This window comes from Aotus nancymaae, unplaced genomic scaffold, assembly GCF_030222135.1.
Source record: "Aotus nancymaae isolate 86718 unplaced genomic scaffold, 86718_ANA_hifiasm-v0.15.2.pri h1tg000004l, whole genome shotgun sequence".
NCBI lineage: Eukaryota > Metazoa > Chordata > Mammalia > Primates > Aotidae > Aotus > Aotus nancymaae.
Window position 1 is genome coordinate 58,486,838 of NW_026988415.1, and position 18,853 is coordinate 58,505,690.

At 34.0% G+C, this 18,853-nt stretch overlaps 1 protein-coding gene across 1 annotated transcript in view; it reads right to left on the minus strand.

The window, feature by feature from the left end:
- Positions 1-230: 230 nt before the first annotated feature.
- Positions 231-18,853, minus strand: part of DACH2 (dachshund family transcription factor 2) — a 618,955-nt gene continuing 600,332 nt past the window's right edge. Inside the window, exons 11-13 of the mRNA XM_064360361.1 lie at positions 17,119-17,265; positions 15,775-15,840; positions 231-658 (exon numbers count right to left, since the gene is read on the minus strand). Coding sequence (XP_064216431.1) covers positions 609-658; positions 15,775-15,840; positions 17,119-17,265 — 263 coding nt within the window. The 3' untranslated portion in view covers positions 231-608. The remainder of the gene's footprint in view (positions 659-15,774; positions 15,841-17,118; positions 17,266-18,853) is intronic.

The following is an 18,853-nucleotide window of genomic DNA, read 5'->3' on the forward strand; positions in this document are numbered from 1 at the left end:
GTGTGTTCATATTTGCTTGAACATAACAAAATTAGAGGAAGATTTGCAAACATCTTCCTAGTTCCTGTGTTTTGATTTGCACTGACTCTACTATATATTTCAATGACTGCAGTTGGCAATTTCATAAACAAATAAATAAATAAGAATAGTGACAATGAGTCAAAGTCAAAACGTTTTTATTTAAGCAGAAGTTTAGCAAGTACATTTTTAACAAAGAAGGTGTACTTTAACGTAATGTATAGTAGAACAGGGAAACCATACATATAAGTTTCTAGTCTCTAACACACTACTGCATTTTTTTCATTTAAAAGACAAAAAGCCAAGTTGAAATGAGCATAGAAAAGCATCAGATGTGATCAAGTTACTTTAGCCATTAGGATTTAGCTTATATTTTTAAACTGGTCAATCTAACGCAAGGACAAAGTTTACATCATTGCTTTTAAAATGTACAAGTGTTCCTTTCTTTTTAACGTAACATACATTAAATTACTGCTTCAGTAAACAAAGCTTTGCTGATAAACACAACTGAAATAACTCCATGTTGAATAGTTTCAGAGATAAACTGGAATCACAAGCATCTTCATTTATGTAAAGCCAGCGAGGACCTTTCAGGCTGAATAAAACTGTTGTGCCATTTCTAAACAGTAATAGTTACCTCCTTTAAAAAAAAGAAAACAAGTTAGTTCTTATGAAGAATAATTCTGATACGTGCTCACAAATATTAAATATCTATTTTCAGGAACCTAAAATGATCTGATATAACAGGCTCAATTTAGTGTTGGTAAAACTTAACATTTCTATTATTTCCGTGTTTCAGTTTTCAAAGATCCTTCAAATTTCATGCTATAGCTTCTGTTCTTCTTTCCACAGCACTGGAGACCTTGAAGACTGATAAAGCCTCTTCATGAACTATATTATAGTATCTGTAATAGTCTATTTATTTTTTCTTTCTGTATATAATGGTGCATCTGAAATCCCATTCCTATGGTCTACCAAAATAGGGGGAAAAGCGCATCTGGTTATGATTTAAGATAATAACAGCTTTTGTACATTTAGAATTTCCTCTCCCCAAGTTGACCCTGAGACTGTGTATACTGCATGAAGGGAGACTAGTTCTGATTATCATTTTAGCTACAGTGTTTTGTCAAAACGGCATCCCTCTAAATGATGGTAATTAAAAGAGACCATGCCGTCCCAGAGTTAGATAATGTTTAATTTGGGATCGTTAAAGTTATTGTTGGACATTTTTTTTAAAATCTATTCTACTTCTTTTGGTCAAACCTTGCTATTTTTCTTAACAATGGCTTATAACCCGAGTCTTTATCTAGATGCATCACAAAGATTGGCTTTTGGTTACAAAGTAGGAAAAGAAATGTGGATGAATCAGTACAAATCCATTACCTGTGCTTGAGAAATACTTAAAGTCCATGTTTCTGAGTCAAGTGTTTTATTTTTACTTATAATGGAGAGTACATTATCATTGTTGGACTAATATGCCTAATCTAAAATATTAAGTCAATCTGGTCAATGCTTGTTAGGAGGAAAGTATACCCTTTTTTAACCTTGTGTATAGTATCTTTAAAATCTGTATCCTTTCTGTGTATAAGGTATCATGGTGAGTAGTGAAATTTTCTAGATAATATATCAGAACCGAAAATAAAGATGTAGTAAGGTAATAGAAGAATAAAATATTCGGGATCTGGGTTACTCAGACTCATAGAGGGTTGGACTTCATCAGAGGGCAACCAGACATTTTCCAAAGGAGCCCATGGAATTCACCTCAACTTTCCCAGGGACCAGAAGAAAACCAAGCCTGAATTTTTGGACATTGGTAATTGTTCCAACTCCTTAGTGGAGTCTGAGAATATTTACTCTGATGAATTGACCAAATATTTCCTCAGTCCTCCAGTCTACCTCATCCTTTGTATACACAGCCTAAATATCAAAGGAAAGCTCTTCAACATGAAACGACAGTCATTTTACCAGGATTGAAATTTATACAATACAGCTAAAGCTTAAATCATGCAACACAAGTTGCGAACATTACAAAGTGGAAAGCAATGGCAAAAACACACTGTATCCCCTTAAAAAGGGTACATGAACTCAGCAACGAATAGCAAAAGACAATCACCATTTGTCATTTAGAAAAATGCAGTTTCTGAAAATTTTCTACTTTTGTTATGTTTAATTCTTGCCTGTATTAAGAGACAGAAATATTTGCCCACATCCTTCTTTATGTGTCTGCCTACAAGGCCTATCAGGAATAGCTTCCACAGCTGCTCAAAAATTTAAAGAAAAAGCAGGCTAGCAAAAGGAAAACAATATTAAGTGATCAACTTTTCTACCCGGAATACAATAAATTGAGATTTCATGGTAGTAAAACTTTTTCTCCCAATTTTGAGGACAGTAACAAAATAGACCCCTGTGTAGCATGCTGTATAATGTTGACATATATTTGGTTACTGTTTTATACGTGCCAATACTGAATGATCATAAGGAAGACGCCAGTAATGAACTGCTAACTGACACTGATCCTTGGAGCAATCTCGAAGTTTGCCACATTTCAATTTCAAAATTCATTTCAACTATAATGTGAGTGATTTATCACTTAGTAGTAGCTGTCAAAGTAATCTCCTAGATAAACCAAAAACATCTGGAACCATAAACAGAGAAGAGTAGTAGCTGAATTTTAATCCAGACCCAGTGTGCTGACTTCATTAGGAACAGGAAACAGCTAATTAGTAATGGAATGTTTCATGTTTTTAAAAGGGCTTGTTGGTGAGCTCCAAACGGAGATGATCTGATATGAACCCTGGATGCCAATAAGATTAAAGGTCAGGAAGAGAAGCTAACAAAGTCTCTCCAGGGGAATGTTAGGGAGTTTGAAAACTTGAAAAGAGAGACACTCACTGACATCTGGGGAGAGCTGACAGAGTTTATTGCTTTGGGATTTTTCAGATAGGTAAATAGGGGAATTTGATACATACAAATGTGACCATTTTTAAAGTAAAAACACAGGCCCATGCAATCCTTCCCTTAGCACACATTGCCTGACATGGGCATATGCCATGGCACAGAAGGTCAGCGTGGACACTCCACACAGGAGAGGAACCTCTCCTAATCAGTTGAGTTATCTTTACTGGGCCACAACTAGCTGCTCTAAACTCAAGTCAATTGAGACTTGTCCTCTGTGGTATATATCTTAAGCCTATGAGCCAGAATAGCGAAACTCATGCGTCATAAACAAGGCAGACATACGGGAAAAGGCCAGAAAAAAAATACACAGAAGGTGTCCTCATAGTTCAAACAAAGTAAGTTAAACATATCTATTTATTTTTTGAAAAGACACTAGTTTATTTTTAAGTGACTTAGTTAATTTGGAAATTCTACTTACTGTCCTGTGTATTCTAATATATGCTATTTGATTACATAACGATGAGACTTTCTTGGATGTTGTATTTTTAGGGATATTGTATTTCACCTCTCATTGTTATTTATTTCAGATATTTAATATTAATAAAAGTTTTGATTTGACTTGCCTCGATCCTTCTCCATGACTTATTTCTAATTTGCCATTGTGTCACTGAATTGAGCTAAACAGTACACCTACTCTATATAAGCAGACCTTCTACGGACCATGAAGAATACCAGAATCCAAATGCCTATGCTTTAGAGCACATTCCTTCAGAGCATGAAGTACTGAAATGTCACATCGATATGAATTAATGTAATATTTTAAAGTGTTTAGGGTGGGTGGCCATTCCAGCAGAAATTGCATGTGCTACCATGGGGAACCTCTTACTAGAAAATGGATAAAATCTCAGTTGGTTTTTTGCATAAGATGTGTGGTGCTTCTGGCACATCAGAACTTAATGCTAGGGCAGACGTAAAAACAACACAATGGATTAGATTTTGCTTGGTGTAAGGAGGGCACTTTAGAAGGGGCATTAAATCTTTTTGATCATTAGAGTACCACATAACACCTTGGAATGTTGCACTATTAGATTTTCAGTAGGCATCAAAATGATGATAACAGGTGTCTACCCCCAGCCAATGTCCAGATCTCCTCTAAGTAAACAGTTAAAAATATTTGAGGCCATTTCCTGGGCAATTCAAGCCAAATGACCCATTTGTTCCAAGTCATTTGAACATATTAGGAATCTGGCTATGTTTAGACCAGAGAGTGAACAGTGTAAAATATCGATAATGTGACTGACTCATCTGTCTTTCTCTTTTCTTATGCCTACGTATTTTTCATTCTGTTTGCTTGTTAATACCTTGATAAAGAGGAAGCAAGATTGGGGATGGGAGGAGAGAAGAAAACAGTAAAGGGGTTATTTTTAGTAGCTTGGGTATCGGTTTTTATCATTGTGTTCTTTACAAGTAAGGAATGTGCTAGTAGAAAGGGGTTAAATGACTTGCTCCACTCTCAACAGTTCAAAGGAAAAACTGGGTGTGGTAAAACCTAAAAACTAGAGCTCCCTATATTTTCTTAGATAACACTACAGGCCAAGTGCTTCTTTTAGAAATGAGAGCTCCAAAGCAGTGATAACAAATATCGATCATTTGCACAAATAATTTACCACCTGATATAATTCCTGTTAAATACCAGGTCAAACAAGAAGTTATTTCACAGTAACTGCAGCTTAAAGTAGGTGTGTCTGCATTTTAATTTGTCTCACACCATTTAGAAATAGCATTTTCTCTGTCTTAAAAATTCTTCCACCTACTTACCCCACTAGGATTCTGTGTGAATTAATGTGATACTGTTTTTGAAGCACTATGAACTCCTTGAAAAACCTGTGAAGCCCATTCTCTAGGACATTTTTCCTGTATGTGTAAGGTTCTATTTATCAGTAATGAACACACAGTAATTAAAGGTTCCATATTTTAAGAATGTGAGTATGAATTCTAAAGAATTTACAACACTAGAGAAACAGGTAACTGCTACAGCACCCTATTCGTGCCTATGATCAGATGGAGTTCCGGCATCAGTGTTCAGGCTGCACAGAAAAAACAATAAGACCTGGTCAAAATTTCATTCCAACAAAGAAAATTCAAAATCTACTCAATGCACTTCACTGAAAACCACAAACTCACTTTATAGTATTTCACTGTGCTATATATGTTCAAGATTTGAAGAAATCTCTCTGCAATTAATGTATTATTAGGTTTATCCCTTAATCAAATATTCATTTATATGAGTCTCATTTTATTAAAAATGAAATTATACAAAGGTGAGCAAAACCATAGATTTGCAGTAGTTTAAAGCTTAATCTTATTCTCTAGGGGTGATATTGACAATATAAATATGGCATAAATGATATTCTCTAACTCTAAAATATACTTATGAGCCCCTTGTGCATGTTCTTCTGCTTTACAACCTGCAGCAAAATGCATAACTAGCTTAATAAGCAAGGCATTTAGGAATTGTTTTTTCCTCCGCAGTCTAAAACATGAGTAAAGACCTATACTGTTTTTTGTGAGTAAAATGTTTGCTAATGACTGTAATGTTCCCTCAGTATGAGATTTCCTTCCCTGACAGGATGGTTATTTGAAAGTAATTGCTCACTTTTTATTTTTCAAAAAACTACCAAGAACTGTGTCTATAATGTGTTTAGAAGTTTATATTTACAATAAAATGCATCCGTGATATTTCCTACCCAAGGTTCATGTTTGTTTCCAAGTGTCTCCTCACCTCTTGTTTACCTCTGTAAACAATGGGACTGCGATATGAACTAATAGAATTCACACAGGTATGCTAAAGGCTATCAAATCTTTCTTTTGAGGCAGCTAAGCTACACTTGAACCAATGGCAGTATTTTGTAATGAGTTCTCCAGCTAAGAAGTTCTGTGTTTTCTTTGCGTTGCTTGATTAGTGCTGTACTTCTGATTTACGAATAGGCACTATGTTATTTAGCAGCAAGTAAGATCAGCTCTTGAAGGTCATGTTTTCCTAGCCTGAATAAGGTAGAGATATAATAATGTGCTAGTTAATGCTCCCCTTCTTTTCCACTTCAATCTTAGGTTGAATCCTAATTAAATGTAGAATTAATTGTAGAAACTCAACTTTAGTTGTGGAAATACGTTCAGCACATGATGTTCTCAAATCAAAGAGTGACAGTAGTGAGGATAGTTTGGGGTCCAGTCGGTTATTATTGCAGTAGTATAAATGTGAGTTACTAATTTGAAAGTAGGAAAAGCAGACAATTGTAAGCAAGGGGAGGCTATAATATAGTGTTTGATTACTATTTGTCTAGAGAGGAGCACTATTTTGGAGTCACGTTTTTCAGAAGATTCTGGTGCTTAGTTTAGAAGATGGCATATTTTTTAAAAACAGAGGTTTCATGAAAATAGTAACCATTTGGGCTCATTAGCTCTAAAAAATATCTGACTTACAATTTAATCAACAAGAAGACCAGGACAGGTCAATAGGTCATCTTTTTTGTGTGCAAATAGTATCATTATGGAGTATCAAACTCTCTTACTCACTTGTAACTCACCCTGGTTTAGTGAAATAATTATTTAATACATCCCTTCCCCTTTATTGAATCTCTAGTTCTTAGAAAATATACCCTAAAAAGGAGCATAAATGCCCTTTTGCTCACACATGGGGTTAAAATAAAAGAGATATAGTTACCATAACTCTCTATGGGAGAGTACATTTTTAGAGGAAGTTTTATGCATCACTTATAGACCAAAGAATTCACTCCTACTGAAATCAACATTAGAGAACACAAAATCAAATTTGTGTGTATTTTATAGGGCATAGTAACAATGATATCTTGTACTTGTCATGTTTATCAGGTAGTATGTATCTAACTTATTGATGAGGAAGATTTGGCAATATTATAACTATTTTACTAAAATTAAAGCAGACAGAAGTTAAATGATTTCTCAAGGTTAGTAACTGAGTTAGCGAGTTAGTAACTGAGAAATTCTGCTCTTTCTGCCACTTCATTGTGCCTCTCACATACTGGTTATAAAATGGTAATAGAAGTGCACGTGTCCAGTACAGAGATCTGCAGCTGTTGAGTCACATGAAGTGCTTCAGAAGTACTTAAATTCTATTTTTCATCTAAGAAGAGAGAGGAAGGGAGAGGATAATAAATGAAAGCTAACGTGTATGGAACACCATATCAGAAGCCACTCCACGTGTACATATGGCCTATGTGGAATGCCAGCTTCTTTCATTATTTTCTTGTTGTGGATAATGCTACAGTGAAAAGTGATGATTATGTTTCTATGCCATTTCTCTAAATAATCTGAAATCAAGTCCCCCACTTTTCATAAGCATAAAAGTTATAAAATGTTTCTTCTTCTTCTTTTTGCTTTATTTTTTTTTCTGAGACAGAGTGTTGCTCCATCGCCCAGGCTGGAGTGCAATGGTGCCATCTTGGCTCATTGCAACCTCCCCCCACTTGGTTCAAGTGATTCTCCTGCCTCAACCTCCCAAGTAGCTGGGACTACAGGCGTGCACCACCACGCCCGACTATTTTTTGTATTTTTAGTAGAGATGGGGTTCCACCAGGTTAGCCAGGCTGGTCTTGAGCTCCTGACCTCAGGCAATCCACCTGCCTCGGCCTCCCAAAGTGCTGGGATTACGGACGTGAGCCACTGCGCCCGGCCACAAAATGTTTCTTAATGGTCTAACTGATTTTTGTATAGGATGCATATTGGAAATATGTTAAGGTAACATTTTAAAGTATAATTAAGTTCTCTTTTTAAATAACTTTTAACTGCTACATTTGCCTGCTAAACTTATAGAAGAACACTATAACAGTCGATGTTAAATAAATCAAACTATGGAGGAAAGTGAAAAATGGAAGTAATGAATAAATAAATGTTAATTTATATAATGTTAAAAATGACGACATCCAACATTTCCCATAGAAGGTTGAAAGGCAGTTACCAGGAAATTGTAACATTTGAGGATTTATTGGTTCTCTTTATTGAAGATTTTCCTCACTCATTATTAAATGGTTGCTCACAGATGCTGAGATCAACATTGCATTTATTCATTTTTATTATTTTAGTGAAAACAAGAGGGATTAGACATTTGTGAAAGCACAGGAAGATAAGAAAGAAATATTTCTAAAATAATGACACACTGGGGGCAGTTGGAGGGGTTGGGGAGAGACACTGGGGGTGGGGAGGGATAACATGGGGAGAAATGCCAGATATAGTATGCACCTAAAGTAAAATAAATAAATTTAAAAAAAATAGTGATGCTTTCTTGAAAGCTAATAAAGTAATTGGTGGATATGTTGCTCCAATAATCATTTGCATTACTGAAAAAAAGTAGATTCTAGCTGAAGTATGTGGATCATTACCAATGTTAATTTTCAAATATCAAATATTCAAAAATGCAAAATGTAAACTCGAAAGGATCAACAAGTTAGGCGCTTTAAAGGAGGTGTGTATAAAATCCAAAAGAATGTTTTTCTTTAAATTCACTTTAATTTCCAATAGGTAATATTACATGGCTATTATAAATGAAAAAGAAGTTCCCTAGAGCAAATAAATAAAATGTTTTCCTAGTGCCACTTAAGGAATCCCAGTCTAAAGTTAGTTAAGTGGCTGGGCATGGTGGCTCATGCTTGTAATCTCAGCATTTTGAAAGGCCGAGGCAGGTGGATCACCTGAGGTCAGGAGGCCGAGATCAGCCTGAACAACATGGTGAAACTCTATCTCTACTAAAAGTTCAAAATTAGCCGGGTGTGGTGGCCCATGCCTGTAATCCCAGCTACTTGGGAGGCTGAGGCAGGAGAATTGCTTGAACTCGAGAGGTAGAGGTTGTTGCAGTGAACCAAGGTCAGGCCACTGCACTCCAGCCTAGGTAACAAGAGTGAAACTCCATCTCAAAAAATAAAATAAAAAAATAAAAAGTTAAATTAGATAAGTGTAGCTCTGTTGGAATCCAGTTCTAACAGACAGAACAAAGTGAGTTTAGTGACAAATAAAAAAGTTTATTTCTGTTACTATTTCGGCTGCTCCACGCAGTTTTAAATAGAAAAGGGAGTTGTATGATATTTGTCTAAATTTTATAAATATTACCCCAATCTCTTACAAACTTTTAAGGCAGAGGTGATTAATTTAATAATCACCTCTGTCTTAAAAATAAATAGTCTGGGTTTAGACTATTTTGATTAATTAACTATGATGTAGAGAAGCCTCTGCCCTTTCCCTGAACCCCCATGCACTGTTTTGCATGGGATAATACTATAGTCTTGTTACAGATCCTAACTAGCTAGCTATGTGAGATTTTTACAGGAATGGATTGATTGTGATGCATAGTAAGATAAATGAGTGAGGAAGTTAAGAGTCCTGTATATTAGTTCCCAATGTCAATGACAAGCAAATTAACGTAGGTTATCTCCATACCTATAAAATAGAGGTTAATCACACCTTCCCAAACTACCTCTCAGAAATAATCCTCTGAGAGAATATTATGTGAAGGATGACACAAAGCACACCATGCTATACATATAATAAGTCGTGCCTTTCTTTTTTCACTATTCCAATTTTAGGCTATGAATTCTTCATTCTTAGAATGATAAGTGTCTTGGAACAGAACGACCACAGATTCATGTGGCAGCAATATAATTATTCTAATTTTTTTAGGTACTATGAAAATGATGGCATATGATTACAGTCGTCTATTAAAACACTGTTTGTTTTAGTTTTTAAAACACAAATGTAGAAGTAAAAAAATAAAACTTGACTTAATCTTTTAATCAGGAAAATGTTTTCCCTTTGGCATGTTCTTCAGGTATACCTAGATTGGGGTTGATGTATGGTGAATCTCAAGCTTAGAAAACTGTATTGTATATGTAAAGAGGATGCGGCATAAAGTAACTGGTCAAGCAGTTATCAGAATTAATTTGAACAGCCCTTCCTAGATTATAGTAAAAAACACCTGTTAATTAGTGAATTACTCCTGTAGACTCAACATGCTGACTAGCAGAACAACTTATCATGGCTTGCAAGTCTCACTATTTGCTATCACTGCAATTTGATCTGTTATATAAGATGTAGCTGGAATTGCAAGTCTTTGATCTGTATATGAGATTATATGTTACCATCATAATTAGCATGACAGTCCTGTGGTCACTGAAAATAATTTTGTTAACAATGCAAGTGTGTGGTGCAAGCCACTCCATGACAACCAGGCCCTAAATGATTAAGTAATTAATGCAAGCTCTCCAAATCCTCCTAAGAAAAAACTAGAAATATAATGTGCACTATGGTCTGACAGGTATTTCGCAGCAGAGAGATACCACCCGTCAGGATAAAAATCCTGTGGAGGATGAAGAAAATAAGGGGAAAATATATTCTGAGGAAAAAAATAAAAAGACTCAGATCATTTAATAAACTGTACAGATAAAGAATTTTGCTGCTTTAGAGAAAGATGCTGGGATCTTCTCTGGGGGTGTGTACTAGAATCTTAACCCATTGTATGATGGTCATTGCAATAAAGTTTCTCTAGGAAATAAAAGAATCCTACTCATCAAGGAAGCATTTGAAAGAATTTTTTTAAGACCTACTTCCCACAATTCCTCTGTTCTCTGACTTGCTATGTATCTCCACTTTATAAGAAAATATTTTCACTTTACAATGGGAACATCAGAGTACTTGTATCTATCTTCCAACACAGTACAAGGCATCAATGGGAGCAAAATTAATAATTAGTGGTTGATGAGTTTAGGGTAAGAAGCAGTCAGTGGAACCCCTAGAGATAGAGCAAGATGGAAAGCACACTGTGTAGAAAAGCCTATAGAAAAATTTTATCTTTCTCCTTTTAGTTTTTCTTATATCACATACATGTCAATAAATCATATGTGATTTATCTTTTCTGGCTCCCTTTCACACTCTTACTATCACTTTTTTTACTATTCTTCCAAATTCTGCAGTGATAATCTTATCCCAAGGGTAGTTGCTTTTAGGAAATATTGGCATGGCATCATAAGTTCTTTGGAGGAATGTTGTTTTAGGTTAACAAGAAAGTAGCAAAGAGAAAACATAATAAGGAGTTCTATGGGGTCAAGGAAGGATAGACACTGTTCAAATTGATTTTGAGAGAACTGATAAAATAGAAATATTCATATATATTTCATATTATATATATATATAAAATGTTCTAGGCCATAAGGTATGGATATTAAATTATGCCCTAAACTGTAATTTTTAATATGATAGATGTTAAAACTATATTTGCTGCTTTTGCAGTCAAGTGACACTTTTTTGCTTTTAATTCTTCAGTGGCACCTTCAGTAGGTACTGCATAAATGAGATCATGACTTTTATATATCTGAATGGTCAGTCTGTGCTCTTAATAAGATCTCTTTCTTTTTTCTGAGCAAAAAATCGTTCAGAAAAAAAAGGTTTACTAGGTTTACTTTTACATCAAATTTTGGTTTCCTTTCACATGTTGATTTGACTTAATATCTACTTCTAGTGTGTCAGTAGCAAAAAGAATAAAAAAATTATTTAGGATGCCACTGCATTTATGGAAAAAATATCAGAGAAAAAATATATTCCAGTGCTAAATCATCTTTTGTCTTTGTCAAACATGTAGACATAAAAGAAAATGTAAAAATTATTCACAGAGATTGATATTCCACGGGCAAAACACAGTTCCTCATTTTGTGGTTTATTTTTTTTCCTCAAGCAAATGCAGTGGCAGATACAGGGGCAGTATGTCATGGTGCCCTTGTATTTTATGCTGTTATCTCCCCTGAACTTTATTATTTGCTTTTATTACTATAAAGTCAGGTCTTTATGGCAGTTTTCTATTTTCTAAAATGTAGCAGCTTCATATTCTGGTTTTTTTGACTTACTATTATTAAGATGTCAGCTTCAATTTTTTAAAATTTAGGAAACATGCATGTCAACTGTACCACCAGCCACTAACAATGAAATATAGTAATACAAAAGTTAACTAAGGTATAAACATGCAAAAGGGGAAGTCTCCCTGAGATCATAAAATGATGTTATTTTCTGTTCAGCAGTTCATGTTACTGCTGTTCATGCTAATTAATTAAAGGAGCTGTTGCAGTAATGTGCAAACAGGGAATCTGAGAAACAGAGGGTTTTTAGGTCTCCAAGTGAAGTTAAGTCAATCTGGGCGCAGGCAATCAAATGTAATGAAATCACTTGTCAGTGCTAAGCTTGCAAAAACTGTGAAGTTTGACTAGGGAGTAAAAGGATTATAATTAGATTTCCAATAGGATAATAACTAAATGGCAGAACGCAGTAAAAAGAAATATTACTTTGTTAGCTAATGGTACTGCTGTTCAGTTTTAGTTTTTATCAGCACACTTGTAGTTGCGCTAATTTAATTTGGTTTTATCAGCAAAAATGCACTATGCAAATGGCACTTGAATGTCATTTGCAAAAAATCATTGATCTGAAGGTGCACTTAATGACACCTGGTATGTTTATTTTATGTGAAACAGGGATTGGTTGATAAGATGGTTGATGTACTATCTTGCAGGCCCTCAACTGATTTATAGGAATCTGGATGCACTGACATTAGCACAAATGCTTCACCAAATCCTTTATCTCTAGAGATAATGGACATAACCATTGGAGTATTGGAGTAGTATGTATACATGTGTGATCACCAGAAAACAGTCTGTAGGAGTTGCTATGGTAGACTCCAAAAATACAAAAGATATAGATATCCTTTTATGGAAACTTGGTCTATGCATATTATCTTCTCTGTCAAACAACATTCGAAGCATAAAAGACATGAAATAACTAAGCTGAAGAGATGCATTATATATACATAATGCATTATATGTATTATAAATAATGAATTATATATAATGCATCATATATATTATATGTAATGCATTATATATATACAATATATATATCATGTACATATATAATCTTATAAGATTTCTGGTGCATGCGCAGTTTGTCTGCATTAAAACCCATGTGGAAATTACCATAAAACTGGATATGACTTTTTTGCTCCCAGGGGTGGCCATGTAACATTTTTCCAAGTGCTTTTTAAATTCTCAAGGAGATGTCATAGTGGAATCAATTAAATCTCAAAGTGAGAGTAGTAGGTGAATGATAGATTTCTATCTAACAGTGTTATTGACAATAGAAAGAGAAAGCACTTTACTGATGCTGGAATTGTTTCCTGGGATGGAGATGAATTTTGGAAATGGCATTGTATTGTCATATATGAACTGACCCTCACAAACAATTATAGGAAATGATCTTTCAAGTTAAAAAATAGGTTTCAAGGGAGATGGAAAAGATTAAAACAAAATCAAAATAAGTCACAAAAAAGAACTATAATTCACAAAATCAAAATTGTTAGGAAGAATCGAAAATTAATGGCTAAGCTTGTATTTCATGTTTTCCAAGCATTACACATTTTTCTGAGTTTCTTAGATACATTCGAAAGTAATGTTTTTATTACCTTTTATTATTTTACAAATAATAGGCAAAATCATTGGGATTTTTAGGTGATTATTTGACCTGATTGATTTGGCAAACTCCATTTAAGATTAGTTCTGATGATATTTTAGGCACCTATTTCCTGGTTAAAAGAATAAAACATTTTTGCTAAAACATTTTTTGATTAAATTGTGATTCTACTGTCATATTAACACAAGACATTAACTCTAGTTTTTCATAAGGTGATGACAGGGGATTTATCATTTATAGTGCTTAAATGTGCTAAGAGAGGGGATAATGTACATTTTTTCCATGTTTATCACATTTACATGGAAACTTATTTAATGTAATGTAAAAGACAAACATCCAATGAAGAATTATTAACCTACCATATTTTACCATATGTAGATAATATTAAACACAAATACTAGACAAGGTAATTTTTAATTTGGAAAAGAATACAAATCAATTTCGTTGCTTTAAAATAAATTCCATCTCAGTCCTTTTAAGATTTCTCTAATTCTCTCATATTTAGCAATTAAAAACTTGTAGAACTTTTTAAAAGTATGCACAGTGAAAACAAGTATTAAATGTGTCCTTCCCTAAGTATAATATGCAAAAGCCATTCTTGGTAGACTTCATAAAAAATTTGGAAATGAAGGGTGGACCTACCTTTTGCTTATATCACCTAATTGACTGCCCACGAATAAAATATCACTATTTGTTATATGGAAATGAAATAACTTTAGGGCAATTCAAAAGCTTGTATTTCTCTCAGAGTTAAGAAAAATGTTACTACTATGAACTAAAGGTATCATATAAATTAAACAATCAGTAATAAATTGGAGGTACAGGGTTAAAGGATAATAAAGATAAAACTCACTAGTGGTGTATTCGGATTATCCTCTCCAGTTTCAAAGCTGACCTTAAACCCACTCAAAGCAGGGCACAATCAAGTTCAATGTTCCTTAAAGACTGTGTCTATATTTGTGTGTCACTGATTCAGAAGGGATCAAACACTTTAGGCTATTCATCTCAACCATGGCGCTGGTATATGATGGCAACCTCAAATACCAGGCCTACAGCTAGTGGAACACTTCTTAATGAATTTTCTGTGATGAATTGGTTGGATAAACATTGAATCCCATTCGAATTGGTTTTGCTCATATAGACACAGCCTTTAAGTGGAGGGACTAAAGCAGGTAAGCAAAAAAGGGATAAGAAACAGCAAAAGCTTCATTGAATGAGGTAAGCATGCATGTTTTTACACCTAACATCGTTAGTGCATTAGTTAGGTCTACCCAGCTGCAACAGAATCAGGCATCACTAGAGCATCCATGAGCGCTAACGTTTATGGTTTTATAAGGATGACTTGTAAAATTACAAGTAAAACAATTTATGAAGCTACCACATAAAATGGTGACCCTCAGATGAACCCAAATGGATATTTTGGTCACATCCAGTTTTGTTGCCTTTATGTAGATCCACTCATCACACAGTAGAAAAGCACTGATTAATTCCAGCAAGCAACATATACATAGTTGCCTTCATTTTTCAAAGTTAGGAAATTGTTTTCTCACGGAAATGTTCTTTTTTATTAGAGTGAGGCATTTTATCACAATAAATGTGAAAATAAATGTAATCTGCATGCAAAAGACTAGAAGTGCATTGGAATTGGAATCACACTGGGAACTTTTCAGTGGTCACATTTAACTCATATTTTTATGTGCTTTTGTACTCCAGTGAGACTCTATATTGATTAGTTTCATCTGTTTTCTTACTACTAAATATTGTCAAATATTTTTGAAGACGTAAGCATTTGTGACAACATGTAAATCGCTAATTATAAGTCATGTTCTGTTTTTCGTACTTAAGTGGCCGCTAAGTTTAATATCAAAATTTAAAGGATGAAAAAAAATGTTGTCTGGAAAACCTTTAAAATTTCAATAGCTACAATGATTGTACCTGTGGCTTTTACAAACAGTAAAGTGGTGCAATTACAGAAATACCTTATGATATTGTACACTTTTAAAAGATACATTACATTCACATTTATGCGTTTTTAGAATATGCCTGACATACAAATGTGTATTCTTCTTACAACTAAACATATTTGCTCACATTGTATATATAAAATTATTAGTCCCTATGTAAACATGGTTATTGGGGTTTCAAAGCCATATTAAGTATTTTTCCTCAAAAAACTGCAAATTGCTTCCATTGTCATAAAGTAAGAAGTGTTAAAACTTATTTATTTTGTGTAGATAAAGAATATCATCACAGGAGCTCATCCCCCCTCATCTCCAGGGGTCACATATTAAGCAATTATAGAAAGAAGTTTGCAATTGACTGTACCTTGCATGGCAGCACTATCATGAGGCGTCCCATTGTTTTCTATTTCAATATCTGGAATTCCAGTATCTGAAATAAGTGACATGCAAGATTAAGGTACAATTAGGTGGTTCCTGATTCCACTTAAAAGGGAAAACTCCAGTGAAACTCTGCTGGCTTACTGGAGTTGGTCCTATAGATAACATAAGACCTTGGGTGGCAATTTTGTTTGTTGTATGTCTGTTCATTTTTAATGGTAGGAGGGAGGATTGTAAACTGTAGCTGAATTTTACAATGGACCCTATATTTCTAGGTATATTACAAATACTTCTATTTTTTTCATTCCCTAAAAATAAATCTTAGGGAAATAATCTGTCCATTAAATCCCTCTAAGACTATCAGGTTAACTTGCCCCCATCCTCATGGTGTATTTTTCATTTGTAAGACGTGATAGATGATATTATCTATGATATATATATATATGTACACACACATACACATACATATAGTGTACAGATATATATACACAAATATATATACTATATAAATATATAGATGATATTATCTATGATATATATATACACACACATATATGGTGTACAAATATATATATATACACAAATATATATACTATATATATAGTAAGTAAAAGTGAATACCGAAATACTCATTATGGTTTGTGGTCTTTATGTAGTACTGGCTCTAGGGGCAAATGTTTTATGATTGTGCTTTTCAGGTAAAATCTAATAATTTTGATGTAAAAAGGTTCTGTTTGTGTGTGTACATATTTACTTGAAATTGGGTTTAAGTGAGATGAAACAATGTTATGTGGCCTCAGAATTAAAAATGGAATCAGAAAAGTTTGGAATTAAGGGATTTCATAATTCAAGCACCTCCTTTTACAGAATCTGCAGCGATTTACTTAGAACATGTTTCTTCAACCCAGTACTTCTTAAGCATGGCAACACTGATGCAATCTGCATTAAAGGAACAAGCATTGTATAGACAATCAAAATACGGTTCGCCAAACATCGGCATATTCTAATATGAGTGGACCTAATGCAGCTACATTTTAGGTGCAGGGTGGTTATAAGCGAAATTACTTCTACTGCAAAAGTCAGTGGGATTTCTTGCTATTCCAAGGCTATTTGTATCTCCCAAACAGTGATTATTTTGACTGGGTTTAATTCATGATCTAAAACACTTGGCCTCAAATTGATCTTTAATCATTCCTGGACAAAATATGTCTGTGTTTCCCTCTCTCCCTTCCTTTCTTCTTGCCTTCCTCTCTTTTTTTTCTTCTTCTATTTTTCTTAAATCATTTTTGTTTTGTTTACCTTGAGTGTGAAAGTCCAAATCAGATGTTACCTGTTAACATCCTCAGGCCACTGTCACTAGTGGTGGTTTGCTTAAGTGCCTGCTCCACCTGCTCCCGGCGCTTTGATTCAAATTCCAAGGCTTCCTGCAGTTTTCTCTTGGTTTTTTTCTCCTTCTTCAGGCGCTTTTGCATGGTAGCTGAAATGTAAAAAGGTCGTTTGCAAAGACTTGATCAATGAAATAGGGATGCCAGTTTTGGTGAATTATAAACCACAGATACAGGTATAGATACAGAGAGATATGGAAATGTTTCACTTGACATATAATCAGCATTCTTTTTGTCCTAATTTTTATTAAGCTCATTTAAAGAATACTTTATTTACTGTAGTTCAATCACACAACTGGCTTCTTTCTATCCAGACTGTATGCTCTGTAATACACGTGCATTTGTATGATGGTGGCAGTGGTGGTGAAGAATTGTCTTCTACTTTGACTCTCTATATGCATTTAATGATTCATTAAACATTTTCTAATTCTCTTAAAGAGATATTCTTATTTATCAGGTTGCTTATTACTATTCATATTTCAAAATACAAAAAGTCCTGAAAATATCAGGTTGAAAAATACAATCTTTAAAACTGAAAATGGAAAGTGCCCATTTCTCTGAAATGTTACCAGTTGTAAAGGCCAATATCTATCTGTTTAATATACATATCATCAGTCTCTCTCTCTCTCTCTTTCTCTTTCTCTCTCTCTCTCTCTCTCTGCATCTCTCTCGCTCTTTCTCTGTATATGCATATACAGTCATAGGCTGCATAATGATTTTTCAGTCAATGATGGATCGCATATACAATGGTGGTTCCATAAGATTATAATGGAGCTGAAAATCCCTATCACCTAGTGACATTGTAATCATCCTAGTGTCCTAGTGCAATGCATTACTAGTGGGTATGTGGTGATGCTGGTATAAATAAATCTACTGTGCTGCCAGTCATATAAACAACAAACTTTCAAGTAAGAAAAACACTTTTATCTCAATTTTATAGATGAAGAACCTGAGTCCTTGACAGATCAAGAAATTTACCCAAGACAACATAGCTACTACTTTTCAAAGCATGAAGACCAAAGATCACATAGGTAGTTGTTCCAAAGCCTAAGGACCATATAGTTGGCCAGGGGACCACGGTAGGTGACCTCTAAGGTTTCTTGTAGCTATATTATTGTATGATTTTAAATGTTTAATCTGCAAAGAATATTATTGTATATGTATAAGTGTGTTTAATCCAAGTAACGCAGTCTGACTAGTAACCAAAAGGGAATTAGGTAGAAATTTTTTCTAAGTGTGGAACATTGCTTTCTTCAATTGGAATAAACGAGTTATAGGAATTATTTTAATACATATATAGTTTTATATGTAGTTATCTGTATTTTTATATATGTAGTTACATATATTTTTCCTATATAATATAAATAATATACATACATATCACACACACAGAGACAAACACAGTATTTTTACTATATCTTTGGAGAGATGTTACTTTGTAATCATAATATCAGTTTCCCCTCTGTCTTTTCCATCATGTGACTTTAGGTAAAGAGTACACTCTTTGTCATAAAAAGTTGGGTATACTGGATGTGACATCTTTAAGGAAGTATAAAGAAACTTTAATAATTATCTAGAACAACTATTGCAATAGGGGAGAATACTGAGATTCAGAGAGATTAAGTACATAGTTTTTATAAATTGATAGAGATAATAGAGCAGTTTTCCATAATTATCATA